The sequence below is a fragment of the Caretta caretta genome, chromosome 15 (genome assembly GCF_965140235.1).
Source record: "Caretta caretta isolate rCarCar2 chromosome 15, rCarCar1.hap1, whole genome shotgun sequence".
Classification (NCBI taxonomy): Eukaryota; Metazoa; Chordata; order Testudines; family Cheloniidae; genus Caretta; species Caretta caretta.
In genome coordinates, this window is record NC_134220.1 from 17,411,229 (window position 1) to 17,429,463 (window position 18,235).

The following is an 18,235-nucleotide window of genomic DNA, read 5'->3' on the forward strand; positions in this document are numbered from 1 at the left end:
TGCTCCCAAAGTGCAGTAGGCCATAGAGGATTTGCCCTTTGATATCGAGCACTGTTTTCGGACAAGGCTGATGAGACTCTGCACTCCTTCAAGGACTCCTAGGCTACCCTTTGATCTTTGGGAGTGTACATGCCAGCAGTGCATAGGGGCCATTATGTTGGTGGTCAGCAGCAGCAGTATCATCCACAGTACATATTTACGCAGCCTTTCCCTCCCCTGAGACAGTGGGACTACCCCAGAAAGGGGCATAGATCCCATAGGAGGAAGTAGTCAGAGCCGGGGTTTTGCCAGTCCACAAGCCCTCGCCTGGGACCCCCCAAGCGCCTATTTTGACTTCTTGGTCCTGAGCAGTGTTCCAGTTGTCATTCTTTTCTCCCATCAAGAGAAAACTGTTTTGCTTTGTTTATTTGACCGCACTTTGACTAGTCACTTTTATCCTAACATCTCCTGCATTAATGTGGTGAGATCATACATGTACTGCACAGGGTAGAGCTTGTGCATGGTCTTCTAAGAACCTGGAAAGGGGTGTTTATTGGTCAGACTTTCTGTAAATGGTTGTCTTAGTTCCTTCTGCCTTTTTATTTAATGTAATACTTCATTGTTTTCTAGTAAAATACAGTTTCTCTAGCTCCAGTATGATTAAACAAACAGTCCCTTCATGGTGGTGACGCTAAAGCAGTTTGCTTCAGTGGGTATAAATGAAGCAGTTCCTTTGTTTCAGGGGATGATTAACAAACAAAAGTCCTTTTTTGGCTAGAATCAAATGTGATCTCCCTTTCTAGGATAGTTCAGGGATAGTGTATTTTGTCTTTTGGGTCCAGCAAACAGTTCTCTCCACTGTGGAGAAATATGCTGCTTCTTCCCATGGGAATAAGTGCAGCCTTCCAGTTGGACCTGGCAGATCTTGCTGGCACATTTCTCTGGGATAGGACAAGCTCTTTTCACTTTCATGAGTTGGATTTGAAGCCTACGTCCACCAGGGAAAGGAACGGATTCATACATAACCCATTTTATCTTGCTATGAGACAATAACTTTTCTGTGGTCGATTTGAGGTGCTAGAGTCTGATAGGAAGGAGAAATCAAATGCACGACTACAAAATGGGGAATATAACTGTCTAGGTGGTGGTATTGCTGAAAAGGATCTGGGGGTTATAGTGAACCACAAACGGAATGAGTAGTCAGTGTGATGCAGCTCCAAAAAGGCTAATTTGATTCTGGGATGTATTAACAGGAGTGTTGTATGTTAGACACAGGAGGTAATTGTCCCACTCTTTTGTGCACTGTGAGGCCTCAGCTGAAGTATTGTGTCCAGTTATGGGCACCACAGCTGAGGAAGGATGTGGAAAAATTGGAAAAAGTCTAGAAGATAAAAGGATAAAAATGATAAAAGATTTAGTGAACCTGACCTATGAGGAAAGGTTGAAAAAACTGCATGTTTAGTCTTGAGAAGAGAAGCCTGAGGGGCGACGTAAGCCTTCCAATATGTTAAGAGCTGTTTATAAACAGGATGGTGATCAATTGTTCTCCAAGTTTACTGAAGGTAGGACAAGAAGTAATGGGCTCTATCTGCAGCAAGGGAGATTTAGGTTCGATCTTAGGGAAAAACTTTCTAACGCTAAGGTCAGTTAAGCTATGGAATAGGTTTCTAGAGGACGTTGTGGAGTCCCTATCATGGAAAGTTTTTTAAAAACAAATTGGGCAAACAGCTTTCAAGGATAGTCTAGTCTTACTGGGTCCTGCCACAGCTCAGGGGGCTGGACTTGGTGACTTCTCAAGGTCCCTTCCAGCCCTGCATTTCTGTGGTTCTATGATTGGATGTCAGGAAACCTCAGTGGCTGCAGAAAAGTGAGTATTTATTTAATAGGCATGTTACAATAATTAGTGTATTTTTCAATCTTCTCAGAACTTGATCTAAGATTTATTTTCTTAGTAATTGTTTTAAAAAAGCCTTTAAAAATGGACTCTCTGAGATTTTAGTAATCCATGTTTGAGTAAACTGCATTTATCATAATATTTAGTTTCATGCATTTGAATAAATGTTTAATAAGCAGGGCATTTTTAATCTCAGTAGCTTGCAGTTTTGGATTTTTGTTTTTTGTAGACCGTTTTTCAAAAGCCTGGAATTACTTAAATGAAAGGTCTTTATTTTCCCAGAGTTTGTTATTAATCCCAATGGGAAGTCTGAAGTTTGCATACTGCATGAATATATGCAACGAGTCCTAAAGGTCCGCCCTGTTTACAATTTCTTTGAATGTGGTAAGTCTGCATGAATTCTAACTTCAGCACAATGCTTTTTGTTCAGTGATACTTATTTTAATGCTTGGGTATTCTGAAAAGCAGCAAGAAATGGAGACTTTCCTACTAAGCATCTTGAGAGTATACTGTGGGCCAAATTCTAGTTTGTACAACAAAAGTAGCATAATCTTCTGCCTCCTTTTACCTCTCCCTTACGTACGTACATACGTACGTACGTGTGTGTATACACGTGTACACTACAAAAACAGTGTTACTATGTTCCTCTGAGCTGGAAAAAATACTTTAAAATGAAAACTGATTTAGGTAATGTATATATTTGACTTTCATCTAAAAGGAAGCACTATTGAAATGTGGTAATCCTAACTTTTATTGTATGACACTATCAGTCATAAGGGTAGTGTCTGATTATTTTACTCATGTCACTTAGTATCCAGAAGATCTGATCTGCAGCCAGTTGAATAGCATGTTGTGCACTATTATTGAATTGACTAGTGTTAAAAGAATTCTTTTAAAAATAAACCCAAATTATTTCCAAAATGGCCTTATACTAAAGTTAACGTAGACCTTTTAATTAGGAAATGCTTCTTAAGGTGTGTCTCTACAGGGATAAAAGACCTGCGGAACCACTGTGGCTGGCCTGGATCCCCTGACTCCAGTTCGTGGAGCTGAGGCTGCGGGCTGAAAAATTGTTGTGTAGACGTTTGGGCTCCAGCCCAAGCCCGAACATCTACACAACAATTTTTTAGCCTGCAGCTTGAGCCCTATGAGCCTGAATCAACTGACCCAGGCCAACTGTGGGGTTTTTATTCCTGTGTCAACGGATCTTTAGAATTGTAAGGTTTCGCTTAATATATTATCTATTATGTTACACACAACACACACTTATGCTGGGATAGCCATACTAACTTTTTAACATTAATTTGAATTTTATTGCTCACAAAAATTGGATTGACTTTGGCAAGTCAAAGTTCAAATATCTTCATTACAGCTCTTGTATTTCATGTTGAAGTTGATCCGTATCAGTCTTGTCATTATGGCATTATGTTCCTTCATAAATCTGGTAACATTAGAATTGTATGCATACAAATTGACCTCTGAAAATATGTGAATGGATACTGAAAATGACCACGGTCATGTGGTAAGTGGATCTATACTTAGTCGCCGTTAACTCCTCAGGCAGTTGCTGGAATTATAATTTTGTTTTTTTCTATTTGAAGAGGAAAAAATAAAGTTGGTTAGGTATAGATTATAAAGTTTCCATCCAGTTAATAAGAATAGAAAGAGTGTAAAGATTAACTATCTGCTTCCCAAAATGATGAAGGGGTGGAATGAATTCTGTAGGTGGCTGGCTGGATTCCTCTTGGAATTATTATTTCAAAGCTGCTGGGATTTCATTATATTGTTTAATTAATGAAGTTATTGGACTGCCAGGAGCATTTTTGCGTGCCATCTTATTTTATAATTTTAAATCTAAATAAATACATGAAAAAAGAATCAAATTATCCTAAGGTGATGGACCATATCCTGATAGTTCCTGGCTGAGTCTTTAAACTTCCTGCTGGGTTTATCTGCCCTATGAGAGGCTCCCAGTTGGACAAAGATCCAGGGGAGCAACTGTCCTTGGGATCTACCCTTCGAGATAAGGATTGGGGTTGAATGAGTTAGATTACATTATCTAACAAAGGCAACCTAAAAATGACACAAAATTAGCAGATCACAGTTTATTGTACCAAAACCATCTACCTCGTCTGCAGATATCTTCCAGGTTTTCCTTGCTTCATCCAGCCACACACTCCAGTCAGCCTTACCCAAAGGCATACATAACTTCCTTGCCTCTGCTTTTATCCATTTCATCACATGTATATTGGAGAAAGAACTTGTGCCCTTCCAGCTGTGTGGTGGGCACATAAAAAAGCCATTCAGCTGCTAGATCATGTTTGTTGAAATAAGACCCTTTTCTTCTCTCACCCGTTGTGTTAATCCTATTGGATTTATATTTCAGCTCTAGTTCTTCAAAAAGCACTTTTGATGAACAAAAGGAGTACTTGTGGCGCCGTAGAGATAAGGTGCCACAAGTACTCCTTTTCTTTTTGCGAATACAGACGAACACGGCTGTTACTCTGAAACGTTTGATACTATGCTTCACTATAAAATGCTTAGGTTTTGTGTTGGAACACTATGTAAGTGACTCCAAAACATCATATGGAATTAAAACCTTAATGTTGACAGAAATTCCAAAAAAATGTGCTCACAATGTAATACAATCACAGTACTTTAATTCTGAACAAGTACATGAGATGGTGATGATTTCATGGTTGATATGTCCCTTCTGAGAAAAGATGCATATGTTTTTGTATATAAATGGGTGAGCGGTGATTGCTATTCTCTAGAGCAGGGATTCTCAGACTTCACTGCACCGTGACCCCCTTCTGACAACAAAAATTACTATGTGACCCCCAGGAGGGGAGGATCGAAGCCTGGGCCCGCCCAAGCCCCACGTGGGGGGACCAAAGCCCATGCTTCACTGCCCTGGTGAGGGAGAGGGGGGCAAAGCCAAAGTCCAAGGGCTTCAGCCCCAGCCAGGGGGCCTGTAACCTGAGCCCCGCTGCCCAAGGGTTTCGGCTTCGGCCCCTGGGGCTTGGGCTTCGGCCCTGAGCCCCAGCAAGTATAAGCTAGCCTTAGCAACCTCATTAAAATAGGATCATGACCCACAGTTTGAGAACCCCTGCGAGGAAGAAGTTAGTTTTCAGATCTCTTGAGGTTCAAATGAAGGAGAAAACAAATCTCCAAGTATGGGGCATTCTCATATTCTTGATGATTTTATTTTTACTGTATGTTTTTAATGTGTGTTTATATTTAAAAGATTGGAATTTTGAAAAGCTTTTCTCTCCCACATTTTAAGAGAACCCAAGTGAGCCTTTTGGAGCCTCAGTGATTATTGATGGAGTGACTTATGGGGCAGGAACTGCAAGCAGCAAAAAACTCGCCAAGAATAAAGCTGGTAACATACATACTTCCTAAGTACCAGCCATTGAATTGCTATGCTTGCCTACTTGTACCTCTGCTTTGGAGATGATTGGTTAACAGCAATGAGTAGGATTAAATTAAGCTTTTTTTGATACTCAACTGAGAGGTGTATTCGTGTATATTTTTGGAGGAAAATGGTTAACAATTGAACTGGGGAACACTATTAAATTTACAATGAATCCTGTCTCAAGCAACTAACTGTGGGATTTAGAAACCTTGGAGAAACTTCAGACACTAACATAAATACTAATCTTGGATCTTTAATCAGCAGATATGAAGTAATTCTCTATTTCTAGAAAAGCCATAAGATTTCGTGAGATTTAAGATCATAAAGGGAGTACAAAGGGTGATCATATAAATGTGAAAGGTAAAATATAATTACCCAATTCTTGTCCTTCTGTGAAATTCTCTGGTAATTTTGATCTTTTTGCTTGGTAGTGTAAGCCACATTGAACTTATTGTTCCAGTTTCCAAAGACTACCATTTGCTCCTTATTTGCTTTCAGTTTAAGATGTTGACTCTGTTCTGTAATAAGTCTCTGGATGGTTTGGGGCGTGGATACTTAGAACTTTGTACTCATCCCTAGATGTGAATGTTTTGGAGGCCAGCTGCTTTCAAACTCTGGCTTAAGGGCTCAGCATAAAGACAAGGTATCATATTTTAAAGAGTGCCTAAGTGATTTAGGAACCTAGGACCTTGGCTACACTTTGAAGCCTTTCCAACTTTAGAGCTATACCGACAAAATCCTCCTAATGCAGATGCAGTTATATGAGCAAAATATACTTTTGCTGATATAGCTTAGACTGGTTTGGCAAATTAAATAAGCTATACTTGCTAAAAGCACTTTTTTTGCTGGTATAACTGCACCTGTACTTGTTTTTTTTTCTGGCATGGCTACTGTAAAAGCATCACACTTCTAACCTTCATAGCTACACTGGCAAAATCTTTAAGTGTAGACCTGGCCTTAGTCATGTTGACTGTCAGTGGAACTTGGTCTTCTATGCCACTTTTGCAAATGGAACTTAAGCACTTAAACTCTCTTGTGACTCCAAACTTTTGCCAGAAGCAATTGTTTATGGGTGAGTGTACAGCTTAATAGTGATGAGTCTTTCAGTGTTGACTCAGTAAGCTTAAATACACGTTCTTAAATAAGTCAATGTTCAGACAGACTCTGTACTTATAAATTAATAAATTGTATACTACATAGAGGCTTGGAAGGATTAGATTTTTATCAGTAAATGTCAATTTCACCGTACATGCACAAACCAACTAAGAACATTTCCATCGATGATAAAAATTTACATTTAGTTAAAAAAATGCTGCTTGAGAACTTCTTAGTGTTTTATTTAAGGATATTTACTTTGTATATTTTGATGTGATGTTGACAATTGGTGTTTAACAGTCATAAAGCTTTAACTCTTTGAATTAGTATGTCTACAGACAATTATTTACTGACAGAGTTCCCCATAGTTACTGATAACTGTGGACATTTAAATTGATAAAAATGGAAAAAAAGCTTAAAAATAAACATTCATATTATCTATATTGAAATTTATTCTTAAAAAAATCCAGTTCCGCCAAGCCTCATTATAAAGTAGAAACAAGTTTACTTATCTGTGAACTGCAGCTCTGAGAATCTTTCATTCTAGAACAGTGGTCCCCAAACTTTTGAGGGTTGTGGACCCCCCCCCCTTGGGGCTCGGGCCATGGCTCGGGGGCGGGGATGTGGACAGGGTAAAGGGGCCAGGGTTGGGAGTGGGACTAAGGCTGGGGTTGGGGCGGAGCCACACCCAGGGTGCGAAGGCGGGAGCCAGGTATGTGGCTGGAGGCAGGACTGGAGCAGTGCTGGGGGTGGGGAAGGGATGGGTGGCGCTTCCTTCGGGGGTGGGAGCCAGGTACGTGACTGGAGGCAGAACTGGAGCAGAGCAGGGGGTGGGGAAGGGATGGGTGGCGCTTCCTTCCCACCCCCCACCCCGTGGGGGTGGCCTGGGCCCTGCCACACCCCCTTCCATGGTCCCCTTCGTCTTCTAGGGGGCTGTGCCCCACACTTTGAGGGCCTCTGTTTTAGAAAGAAATGATGTTGCCTTGTCATAAACATGCCTTTGTAGAATCTTTGTATATAGTAAATCTAATCAAGACATTAAATCATTTCTCACAGCCCGAGCTACACTGGAAATCCTCATTCCTGACTTTGTTAAACAGACCTCTGAGGAAAAGCCCAAAGACAGTGAAGAACTTGAGGTATAAATTAACTTGACCTTCTGATATAAAATAACTTAATTTAAAAAGCATTAGATGCCAAAAGGCAGAGGGTATGTGGATGCTGACTACATAGTGGTAGTTATCAGTTTCCCATTCAGGTGGAAGATTTTAGTTTAAAGGCTTGAAATTTATAGTAACTACCTAGTAGCCAAAAAGTGATAAAGAGGGTGAAGGGTTCTCTCTAGCAAGATCCAGCATCAGTCCTTGTGGGAAATGCGGATCTCTCCAAGCCTTGGCTGCTGGGATTTCTACCACAGTATTGTCTTTAGAGCTTGCTTGGTGGGGGAAAGGAGACCTCTCGTCTTCTTTCATATCAGTTCTTGATACATTTTGCAGTTCACCCCAAATCTGCTTCAGCTGCTAAAAATGACAAAGTTGGCAGCTTTATTCCTCTGACCAGAGTCTCCTGGTTGATACAAGACGAAGCAGATCTCTGTTACTCAATCCCCTCCCTAGTTTCCATTCTGTGGGGATTTCATTTCCTGTGAGTGACTTTTTAGTGCTGCCTTTGGTATTGCTCATAAATTTCCTGACCAGCATCATGAACCTGACCTTCTGAAGAGCAGATATGAAATTTGATCTTAGCGGTTAATTTAAGTGAAGCAATAGCAAAATGGCAAATTGAAGCCATTAGTTTGCTGACTTCATAAGACAACACTGAATCCACTTAAATTTGTTTCACATTTGGAAGGCTGTCAATAAAAACTTAAATTCTGAGGAAACTGATGACTTGGCTCTGATTGGGATTTGTCATGGGGAAATTGGATTTTTCCAGCCCTGAATACAAGATAGTGTATTTGGTTGTATGTTTTGTGGGTTTTTTTATTTGTTTGTTTTTGGCTTTTTTTTCTCCTTCAACATTACAAAGTGCTGTCCTAATTACTGAAGAAGAGTCCCTCGTGTTTTCAGGAAGAAACAGTCAATACTTGTGATTTTTCTTATATTATCAAATACATGGTGCTTAGAATTAGGGGGGGAAAAATCCAGAGTCACATATAGATAGTCTAATACTACCATGGTAAACAAATTTTGGGTGGGAAGATCTTAGTAGGGATGAGGTCTTTTTCTATGTCCTCTTGATGATTTGTGAAAATGATAGTTATTAATGCTTGACTTTTTTCACATGCCCAGAGTTGTTGAAAAGTACATTGGACAAATGTGTAGAAACTTCAGAAAGAGACCAGACTTCAGTTGTCAAGCCTGTTTTGTCCCTTAACTCTCTCTGTTAGCCCTATCCATGGGGTTCAAGCCTAGCCCATGGAAGTGCAAGCAACAGCACAAATAAAAATGTACATAAAACCTTTTAATAGTAGCTTAGAGGTAGATCACTATTTAGACTTTGGCTGTTTTAACCAGTACATGCATTGGAAGCAACTTCTTGTGGGTTAACTAGTCCAGGCGTTTCTAAACTCTTTCATTGTAGACCATTGCTTGATAGAGGTTGTTGTGTGACTCCATTTTAGCCATGATTGCATAACATCATTGTGGCAACTACAGCAATTGCTTGCAACAAATTGGTCACATTAAATATTCTAATAATCTTTTAATTTGATCAAAGATTAATCACTGTCTAATTTTGCTCTTAAATTCATTTCCCTTCACATTTGTTTTTCTTCCCCTGCCTTTTTCCCTGTTTTCTGGGTGTCCTGTCACTTGCATATACTGTCCAGCCACTTGATTCTCCATTGCTTCACTAGACATTGTTGGCCAGCCTTGTGTCCCTGGCATATTCCTCATATGCTAGTGGTTCCAGTCCCTGAGGCTGGCTCCTGTTTGCACTCTTTCTTGTTTTTAGCAGTTTCTGCAAGCCTCCAAGCTGTGCATTGCAAAAAGCATCTCAAGTATCTGTAGAGAGACTGAAAACAGGGACAGCTAGCTCTCCATAGACCACCAGAGAGTGCTGGTGGCCCACATGTTTGTGAGTCACTGTTCTAGTCTGCCCTCCTATATCATTCCTGGTGGGATTGAGCTTATTGTTCTTAAACGATCCCTAAAGAATGTGTGTCCAATCTTGAAATAATTGGAGACAGATACTGATTTTAAAATAAAAAGACCGGGATTCACACTAGAAGGAACACTTTGCTGGAGTTTTCTGAGCCTGAACTCTCTGGACTTGTTCATATAATAGAAAGTGGATAGTAGCTCTTCACTGTAAGAGGCTAGTAAATCTCCAACCTCAAGCTGAAACTTTGGGCTACAAACCCGAAATCGTGGAAAGTACTAGAAAAGTGGTTTGGAGGAATGACAACAGTGCTATTTGATTAAAGTAGAGAAAATATTATTTTAAATTTCTAATATCTGCCTAATTGAGTTCTTTCAATAAATACACAGTAAATCATGAGTAGAAATTAAAGAACAGTCATCACTGAGCCCTTTGTTTTTGCCCTGAAAAACCTAAACAGACCACTCTGCAGATTGAAGTAATAAGTATGGGAATTGGGGAAGCTTCTATTTTACTATAGGAGACAGCCCAAAGATTTTTTTTTTTAAATGTAATATTAAAAGCATTAAATCACAGTTGAGAGTTCGTTGTATTGGGCAACAATGTTTTTATTATGTATGAAATGCCAATAAGTAGAACTGAGAATTACATCTTTTGTGGAAATGGGGGAGCTTAAAAAAATAAGGTCAGAAGCTTTCTAATATACAGTAGAGGAACAAGTAAATTTTTCTCATTGTATATTGGAGTGTGAAGGAAATGGTCTGTAGTGTTGCTTGCTAAAATAGGGCTAACACAGTAATTCTGATAATGAAGATCTAATGTGTAGTTTAAAATGCTCTGTGATGAAAAATATAAAACTTAATTTGTTTACAAACGTAAATATAGAAGAAATTGAGAAGTAGGACACTTTCAATATTGTGCTTGTTTGACCAGTAGCTGAAGAACGTGTCTCAATTCTTTTGTAGTATTTTAACCATATCAGTATTGAGGACTCACGGGTATATGAACTGACCAGTAAAGCTGGACTGTTGTCTCCGTATCAGATTCTCCATGAGTGCCTTAAAAGGTAGGATCACATCATAACCATGCTAAAAATGTTATTGGGGGCAAATTCTGCTGTTTGTTAGATGTACTAAAGTAGGAAGGGTACAAGAGTCCCTCTGTTCCTTTCTTCCTCGTCTACTCCTACTGAGGTGCCGGCAGGATGGTGTACCTTTCCAGCACTTGTGAATATCAGTGTGGCCACCCGCCTACTCCGTCTGCTATGACCCGAAGGAGACAGGAACTGCCGGTTACCTGTGGTCTGCACCAGTGTCTATACCGCAGCATTGCCCCAGGTCTGGTATTGCTGCTCCCCCTTCATAAGCGTAGGATCTGGTCCTTAGAATTTTATATGTATTTTTGTCTGTCACTTGAGAGGCGGTAATGCTGATTTTTTGCAAAGCGGTACAGTCACGTTCCTGGCACAGAAAATGAGACTCCCTGTTAGTTTGCTTAATTTTTAATTGAAATTTACTGTACTTTAAGTCCAGATTCAATTATGTTGACCTCACATTGTTCAGTTCAGTTTCTTTCTATGCAACTTACTTGGTTGACCCTTACAATATTAAGTTTGTGTGCTTAAGAAACCATGGAATGGGTGACACATCTATCAAGTTTGAAGTGATTCCTGGTAAAAATCAGAAGAGTGAATATGTCATGACTTGTGGCAAGCACACAGTGCGAGGCTGGTGTAAGTACTGTTCTTGGTTTTTACTTCCTATGCTTGCTTACAAATTATTCTTCCTTTTTTCTTGTACTCCTCAATGCTTATCTTGCGTGAATATTTTGTTGATACATGCTTATTCTACCCTTTGGTGTATAAATCTTGAAGAGAATTAGGAATATATTAATTGAGTCCCTTAATGTAGTTTTTATGTACACCCTTTTTTAATGTTCTAGTGTGATGTTTGTGTGTTGGTTATTATTTGTCCAGGTAAGAACAAGAGAGTTGGGAAACAACTAGCTTCTCAGAAAATCCTACAGCTACTGCACCCGCATGTGAAAAACTGGGGCTCTTTATTGCGTATGTATGGTAGAGAGAATAGCAAGATGGTCAAACAGGTAAACATGATTTTGTGGTTGCTTTGTAATCTACCCTGTAAAAAGTTGCTTTTTTCTGTTGTGATACTGAGCAGTTAAAAATGATAAAAACTCTTCATTCCCTTCCTTCTCTTGGCATAGCTTTCTAGCCTTAATACTTTTATTCGTTGCATGTTACTTATCTATATTGATAAGTAACCCTAAAGGATATTCTGCTTTCTGAATTAATTGATTCTTGCTATTGTCATGACATAAGATCAGCACTCTTTTAGAGATGCAGCATTTTCTCAAGCTCATGTGTTTGCTATAGGCTAAAATGGTAAAACCAATTTTTAGCAACTAATACACAGTTGACTTGTTGCACGTTCCTTTTCATTTAAAGAGGGACGGGTGGGAGGGAACCTACCCCTGCTTAAATTCTGTGAGGTGTGACTATTTAAAAAATACACACGAGAGACTGATTTTTTTGGTAATGTTTTTTCTGCTACTACTTATGGTCCTATTGTGCAGGAAACCTCTGATAAAAGTGTGATAGAACTTCAGCAGTATGCCAAAAAGAACAAGCCAAATCTACACATCCTGAACAAGTTACAGGAAGAAATGAAAAAGTTGGCACAAGAAAGGGTGAGTGCATACTGCAGACTTCTTAAAAATACGTGTTAAAATTGTGTTGCAGGGCCAGAACACAGAACAAAGTTCGTTTATTTTTAGTGTTCTGAATCTGTTTCCTACAGTACCTTAGTGAAGGCTAGACACTCAAAATTTAAATGTTATTCCTGGGGGAATTCTGCGCCACTGCATGCATGCAGAATTCATGTGCCCTTCAGGTTTCTTTGCTTCCCCGTCAGAAGTCATTTTTCTGCAGGGAAGCAAAGAGAAGCCGCAAAAGCAGTCATGTGCCCCTGCTGGCATGTTGTTTTGGGTGCCCAGAGCAGCCAGCAGAAAGGTAAATTGCGGGGCGGGGAGGCTGGGATGCCCCAGTCGGTGGCTCCTACCCTGCCCTGAGCTGCTAGTCCCAGCTGGGCGGGGCGGGGGGAGAGAATAGGATTTCCCAGGTCAGACACCCCCTCCCCCAGTGTAGGAAGCTCCAGGACCTCCCCCCCCCCCCCTTCTGCCTCCATTGCTTGTCAGCTGCAGGGGGAGAGGGTCACTGTAATGGGAGCTGCTCCCCTGTCCACCCAGTCCTTGTGCATCTGAACACCCTTCACACCCAGACCCCCTGCCGAGCCTCCCAGCACCCTGATCCCACCCCCACCAAGCCTTACCCCCTGCATCTGGATCCCCACCCTTGCACCCAGACTGCCTCCCCACCCTCAAACCCGCACCCTGATGTGCCCCACCCCCTCCCATACATGGACCAACCTGACCAGTCCTCCACCCTGCTGATCCCCAGTCAGCTGCATGTTGACCCCCACCCTGCTGAGCCCTACTCCATTAGCACCTGGACCCTGCTGCTGAGCTCCAGGCTCCTTCACATGGACCCCCCCTGCATAGTCCCATTCCCCCTGAATCCCCCAATAAGCCCCTGTGCATCCAGTCCCTCCCTGCACCCAGATTACCCTATGCAGAACCCTCTCACCCCATGCCTGTATCCCTTCCACATTAAGCCCCTCCACACTTGGATCCTGCTGGGCTGAGCCTGCCTGCACCAACCTGGATTGGGGGCCAGGGCTGGGCGTGCGTACAAGACTCGCTGTCCCATTTGCTACCTATCTTGGTGGGCCTGGCATGGAGGGGCAGGGCAACCAGGGTGTTTGTTTCTGGGGCAGGCCTGGCCATTGCGCTATGTCAGGTGTGGGTGCAGCCTCACTGTCGAGTCGGGGGGCGGCCTGCAGGGTGATCTTCCTCCTCTGTGCATCCAGTGGCATGTGCTCCTCACTGACATGCTGGAGCTTCCAGATTCATTTATTGACAAATAAAATGCGCAGAATTTTAAAAACTTTTTGTGCAGAATTCCCTCAGGAGCAAAACTTTTTCCTTTTAATGAAATTCTGTTATAGCTACCAGACTTTTTTCATCATGAGCTAAAGTAGTCATTCACATAATTTGAATTCATCAAGTCAAACTTAATTGATTTTTGCCACTAGAACTAAGTAGTTGCTCAGTTTTGTTTTGTTTTTTTTTAAAAAAAACTTGTTTATCCTTGATTTTTTGCTTTTTGTTTCTTTAAAGGAGGAAACTCGAAAGAAACCCAAGATGACAATAGTAGAATCAGCTCAGCCTGGTAGTGAACCTCTGTGTACTGTTGATGTGTGACCAGAAAACTTACAAGCGGGGAGCAATAACAAATGGAGAAACTACTTTCAACAATTATTTAAGAATCTATTTGCTGCAGAATGCAAGATAACTTTACAATCCTGGCTGCTTCAGTTATGCATTGTTCTTTTGCATCATCAGGGCAATATTACTTTTTTTTTTACCTCCTGAGATATGTATGTTTAAATGATTGATCATAAAGATCTCTACTTGGGCAAATGCACAGAAGATATAGGCATGTTCACACAGGATACATTTAAGGAAGCACTTTTTCCTTGAAAGTCATCCATGTTGTCTTGAATGGATGTGTTTTAAGGATCAAATTCAGAAAATCTATGTACAGGTTGAAGCTGATATATTATATATAAATTTTTATATATACATACTCTTGTATGAACATGCCTAAAATTATTTTTGTGAAAAGTTTTGTTGCATTTCAGCACATAATAATATGCACTGATAAGACACTTTGACAGATACATGGAAAAAGTGATGAGCGATGTTCCTAATGTCATAGGATTAGGCCAGTCATGCCGTTTTTATTTTGTGTACTGCCAGGCTAAGGTTGGTTTGCTTTTAATTTTTTTTGAGATCACAGTATGCAGGTTTGTTTGTTTTGGGGTTTTTTTTGTTTTGTTTTGATTTTTTTTCTACTTGAAAAGAACAAGTGTACCTGGTAGTGTTAAGAGCAACAAGCTGGATATCCCAAATTGTTGGGCTTTATTTTAAAGGAAAAGTTATGATTGTTTACAAACCAATTGGAAGGGAAAATATTTGGCCCTCTATTTCAGTGTTTCCCAACCAGTGTCGTGGAATTTTTTTTAAAAATTATATGTGAGAACGGGGGAGGGGGGAAACTGCCTTCTGATTGGCAGTATGCCTCATTGTCCCACCTCCTCCAAGGGTGGAACAACCAATCAGAACTCAATCTCCTGCTCCTTCCCTCCTGCAGCTGCTTAGCTGGGGGCAGCGGGAAAAGTCCCTGGAGCTCGAGATGTGCCATGGCAGAGAAAATGTTGGGAATCACAGTAATTTGATATAAACTGCAAGTAACTTAGCCACTCGAGAGGCTATCTGCAGAGCTTGAAGGAGAAATATAACTGAAGACTCTTGATGGGTATTCTGAAATATATTGCCAGTGCATTGTTTAAAGAAGCTCCACCCTTACTCCCCTGTAATAGAGTAATTTTAATTTGTTTGGTGTCTGGCCATGTTACTTGTTTAGTTAAGTCTTAGATAACTTGCTTCATTAAATGAAAGATTTTTGAAACAATTTCTCCTTGTGGCCTGGCCTTTGGAAATGCTAAACTAACTGATTGCAGCTATCTTACATTAAAAAAAAAAAGTTGTTACTGGCTTTTTACTTACATTTTTCTTCAAATACTAAAAAACTTAATTTCTGCAATGGAAATTAGAACGTAGATTTGGGATACAATGTAGAAAAAAGACTAGAATAAGACCGTAATAGAGTGTACTGATTAAGATGAAAAAGGACATGAATATGCAAGCATTTTTGAAATACAATCTTAGAAAACGGGCAGTACTTACTGTATCTGCTGAGGCTTTAATAAGTTATGCACAGAAGAAATATTTTGGTTGTAGTGAAAGCACTGCTTTTCCCCTTTATTTAGGGTTTTTACCTTATTGGCTAATGCAGTAAATTGCTCAGATTTGAAGGGGGAACCATTTAGTGCTTGAGAAGGGGGGAAATGGCAAGAAGCCAGTTTGGTGGTAGGGGTCCAATGACTTATCCAAGAGCTGATATTAGTACTGCTATATTGTATGCTCCCTGAATCATTGGTGGGACAGAGATACAGTTCTTAATCCTTATAAATGCTGCAGGTCTGGTACTTGTCCGGACAGTTGTCATGTCTGAAATCTGAGTACAGCATACTGCAGTATACTGACTGATCGTGCCAACTGGATTTTAACACCTTTACTATCAGCCTTGCTATTTTGGAAATTAGAAAACTTAAATTTTTGATCCCAAGCTAAAGTTCTGTAATTTATTGCTTCTGATATTTGAGATCAGTCTCATCTGTTTCTGTATTTGCATTGTTATAAGTGATATGCTCAGAGGTGTCTGCAAATAAGAACTCACCCAATCTTCATTATCGTATTCAGCTTTTGAGTTCTGTGAGTTGTAATCCTGTTTTCAGTACAGAAGGATAGGTGGAGGATGAGACGTTATTCTTAAAAGTGACCGATCTAAAAAGTACTGCCTCTGCTTCTCTTCTTTTAATATAGCTTTAATCTCCATCTTTTGAAAGATGTGTAACATTGGTGCAGTACTTACAAGCAGTAGTTGCTGCTTCTCTCTGATTTTGATGAAGACAGGGCTTATATCTTTGCCTAAATATATTACTGTGTAAGTAGGTGGTGTTTCAGTTTGTGTGTTTTCTAGCAAAAAAAATCTGTCCTTGGACAATACTGTAAAAGACAAATCACCCCTGTGGATCTTTTGTCCAAAATCAGAATGTCAATATTTTGCAGGCCACCTGCAGATTATCCATAGATGCCTCATTTAGGAATTTATTTGTATTGTGTTCTAAGAGGATTGCTGTATTGAGCATTTTTGCTTTAGTCTTACCTCAGTCTGCCACTATCTGAATCGTAAGGTGACCATTGCCCTTAAATAAAGCATCTAGATATTTCATTGTGAACCAAAGCCTCTCACATATTATGCATTCTTTAAAAGGATGGTATTAGACCTTGCTGCAGCCTTTAACTGGAGAGTTGTCCAGAAAATAAAGCGCAATAACTGCTGGAACAAACAACTTAACTGCTGTTTATTGTCATTGTGAAGTATTCTTGTGTTTTAATGTTTACTATTGTTTGGAGTGTAACAGTCTTGCATTTGCACATAAGCACGAGCTGCTGTGATAGAGGATAGGTCATTGCATTAATTTCTGCTTCTGCATGAACACTAAGGTGTGATTCAAGATGTACCCTAAATTTGTCTTGTAACTCGTGTGTTTTAGGTAACCAGCTGTAAAGGTTTAGATCTTGATTGTATGAATGCATAAAGCAAAACTACTGCTTTTGTCACTGATCTTTGTTCTTTATCCTCCCCCTTATCCTAGGAAAGGTGGTTATATTTATGGGGATGGAATGTATTAATAAGAACTGTTCCATCCTTTGGGAATTAGACCTATTCTGCTTTGCATATCGTGCTTCTCGACAGAAGTGTGGTGTATTGACTTTAAGGGTTAAATTAGTGTGCATTCAAATCTTTATGGTACTGAATGAAAAATTACTGTGACTTCCAGTGAAATAGTCAGAGGCTACCTATTTAAACACAAGTCATTCAGCTTTAAATATTTATTAAGCAAGAGATATAGTTGGGTTCCCAGATGCTTGAAATGGCTCTATTAAGCTTAAAAACTCTTGCTGTTGTATGTAAACTCCCACTTTCCTATGACACTGTTAGGCTTTACATACAATACACACTTGTAACATCTAAGTATTCTTTCTTTAAAAGCTTGATTACATCCTACACAAGCACTATATTTTGGTTCTGGGGCAAAGTTCACAAAGGTAATTGCCTTGTCAAACTTCCTGGGGGAAGAATTTTAGATTAAGTATCAGAAAAGTGCAAGAACTAATGCCATTCTCGACAAAATAAAAGGTGAACAGTATTCTGATGGGTATTTGAGAAGGGAAAAGTGAATAATGCATTCTTATGTGCCCAAGTAGATAACAATGGTTGCTGTATGAATTGTAGAGTGCAGTTGCTTGATGCCAGTGCTAAATTGGTACAACTATAAAGCCTCATTCTCACTGAACCTCTGCTTTGCTTTTTTTCCTGCACAATCATATAAGCCTTTGTGTTTGGTCTTTGAGTACTACATGTGTATTTTTTCAGACAATTAGTTTTAAGCAATAAAGTTTGATATTACATTATAAAAATGATTTGTTTGACTAATAGTATTGTGTTGCCACTGTCTGTGAGTGGGAATCCTCTCCTTGAGCTGTCTCCCACCTGGTCTTTTGAAGTTAACTGAAGTCTGCTTTTGTTATGCAAATATCAGTATCTTACCATTTATTAGCAGGTGTAACATGTTGATTTACATTTTCATGGTAAAACTAGCCCCTTTTCATAAAAATGAAAACCCTTTAGCCAGGCACACTGATATTCTTCTTCGAGTGCTTGCTCATGTCTAGGTGTGTGCGCGTACCCATGTGCAGAGTTGGAGATTTTTGCCTTCATGGTATACATAGGGTTGGCAGTAGCACCCTCCAGAGTGCCACACTCATGCATCGGTATATTTAGATGATACTGGCCCTACGCCCTCTCGCTTCCTTCTTACCATGATGGTTGGTCAGAGCACCTTCCCCTTGCCTCACAAGTGGATAGCCGTTTTCTCTCTCATCATTAGCCATGGGAACTGAATCTCATACTGCCGCAG

At 40.1% G+C, this 18,235-nt stretch overlaps 1 protein-coding gene and 1 long non-coding RNA gene across 5 annotated transcripts in view; one reads left to right on the plus strand and one right to left on the minus strand.

The window, feature by feature from the left end:
• DGCR8 (DGCR8 microprocessor complex subunit) overlaps positions 1–17,738 on the plus strand; it is a 45,656-nt gene extending 27,918 nt beyond the window's left edge. For 3 of the 4 annotated variants that reach the window (XM_048821937.2, XM_048821938.2, XM_048821936.2), the window contains 8 exons: positions 2,156–2,257; positions 5,160–5,258; positions 7,443–7,525; positions 10,454–10,554; positions 11,114–11,220; positions 11,464–11,591; positions 12,081–12,194; positions 13,743–17,738. In XM_048821937.2, coding sequence (XP_048677894.1) covers positions 2,156–2,257; positions 5,160–5,258; positions 7,443–7,525; positions 10,454–10,554; positions 11,114–11,220; positions 11,464–11,591; positions 12,081–12,194; positions 13,743–13,826 — 818 coding nt within the window. In that variant the 3' untranslated portion in view covers positions 13,827–17,738. The remainder of the gene's footprint in view (positions 1–2,155; positions 2,258–5,159; positions 5,259–7,442; positions 7,526–10,453; positions 10,555–11,113; positions 11,221–11,463; positions 11,592–12,080; positions 12,195–13,742) is intronic. The other variant, XM_048821941.2, reaches the window with a different exon arrangement.
• Positions 4,001–10,873, minus strand: LOC142069312 (uncharacterized). Its single transcript, XR_012665071.1, has 2 exons — positions 10,785–10,873; positions 4,001–4,148 (listed from the first exon to the last, which is right to left on the minus strand). It is a non-coding gene; the product is annotated as an uncharacterized LOC142069312 (long non-coding RNA).
• Positions 17,739–18,235: the final 497 nt, after the last annotated feature.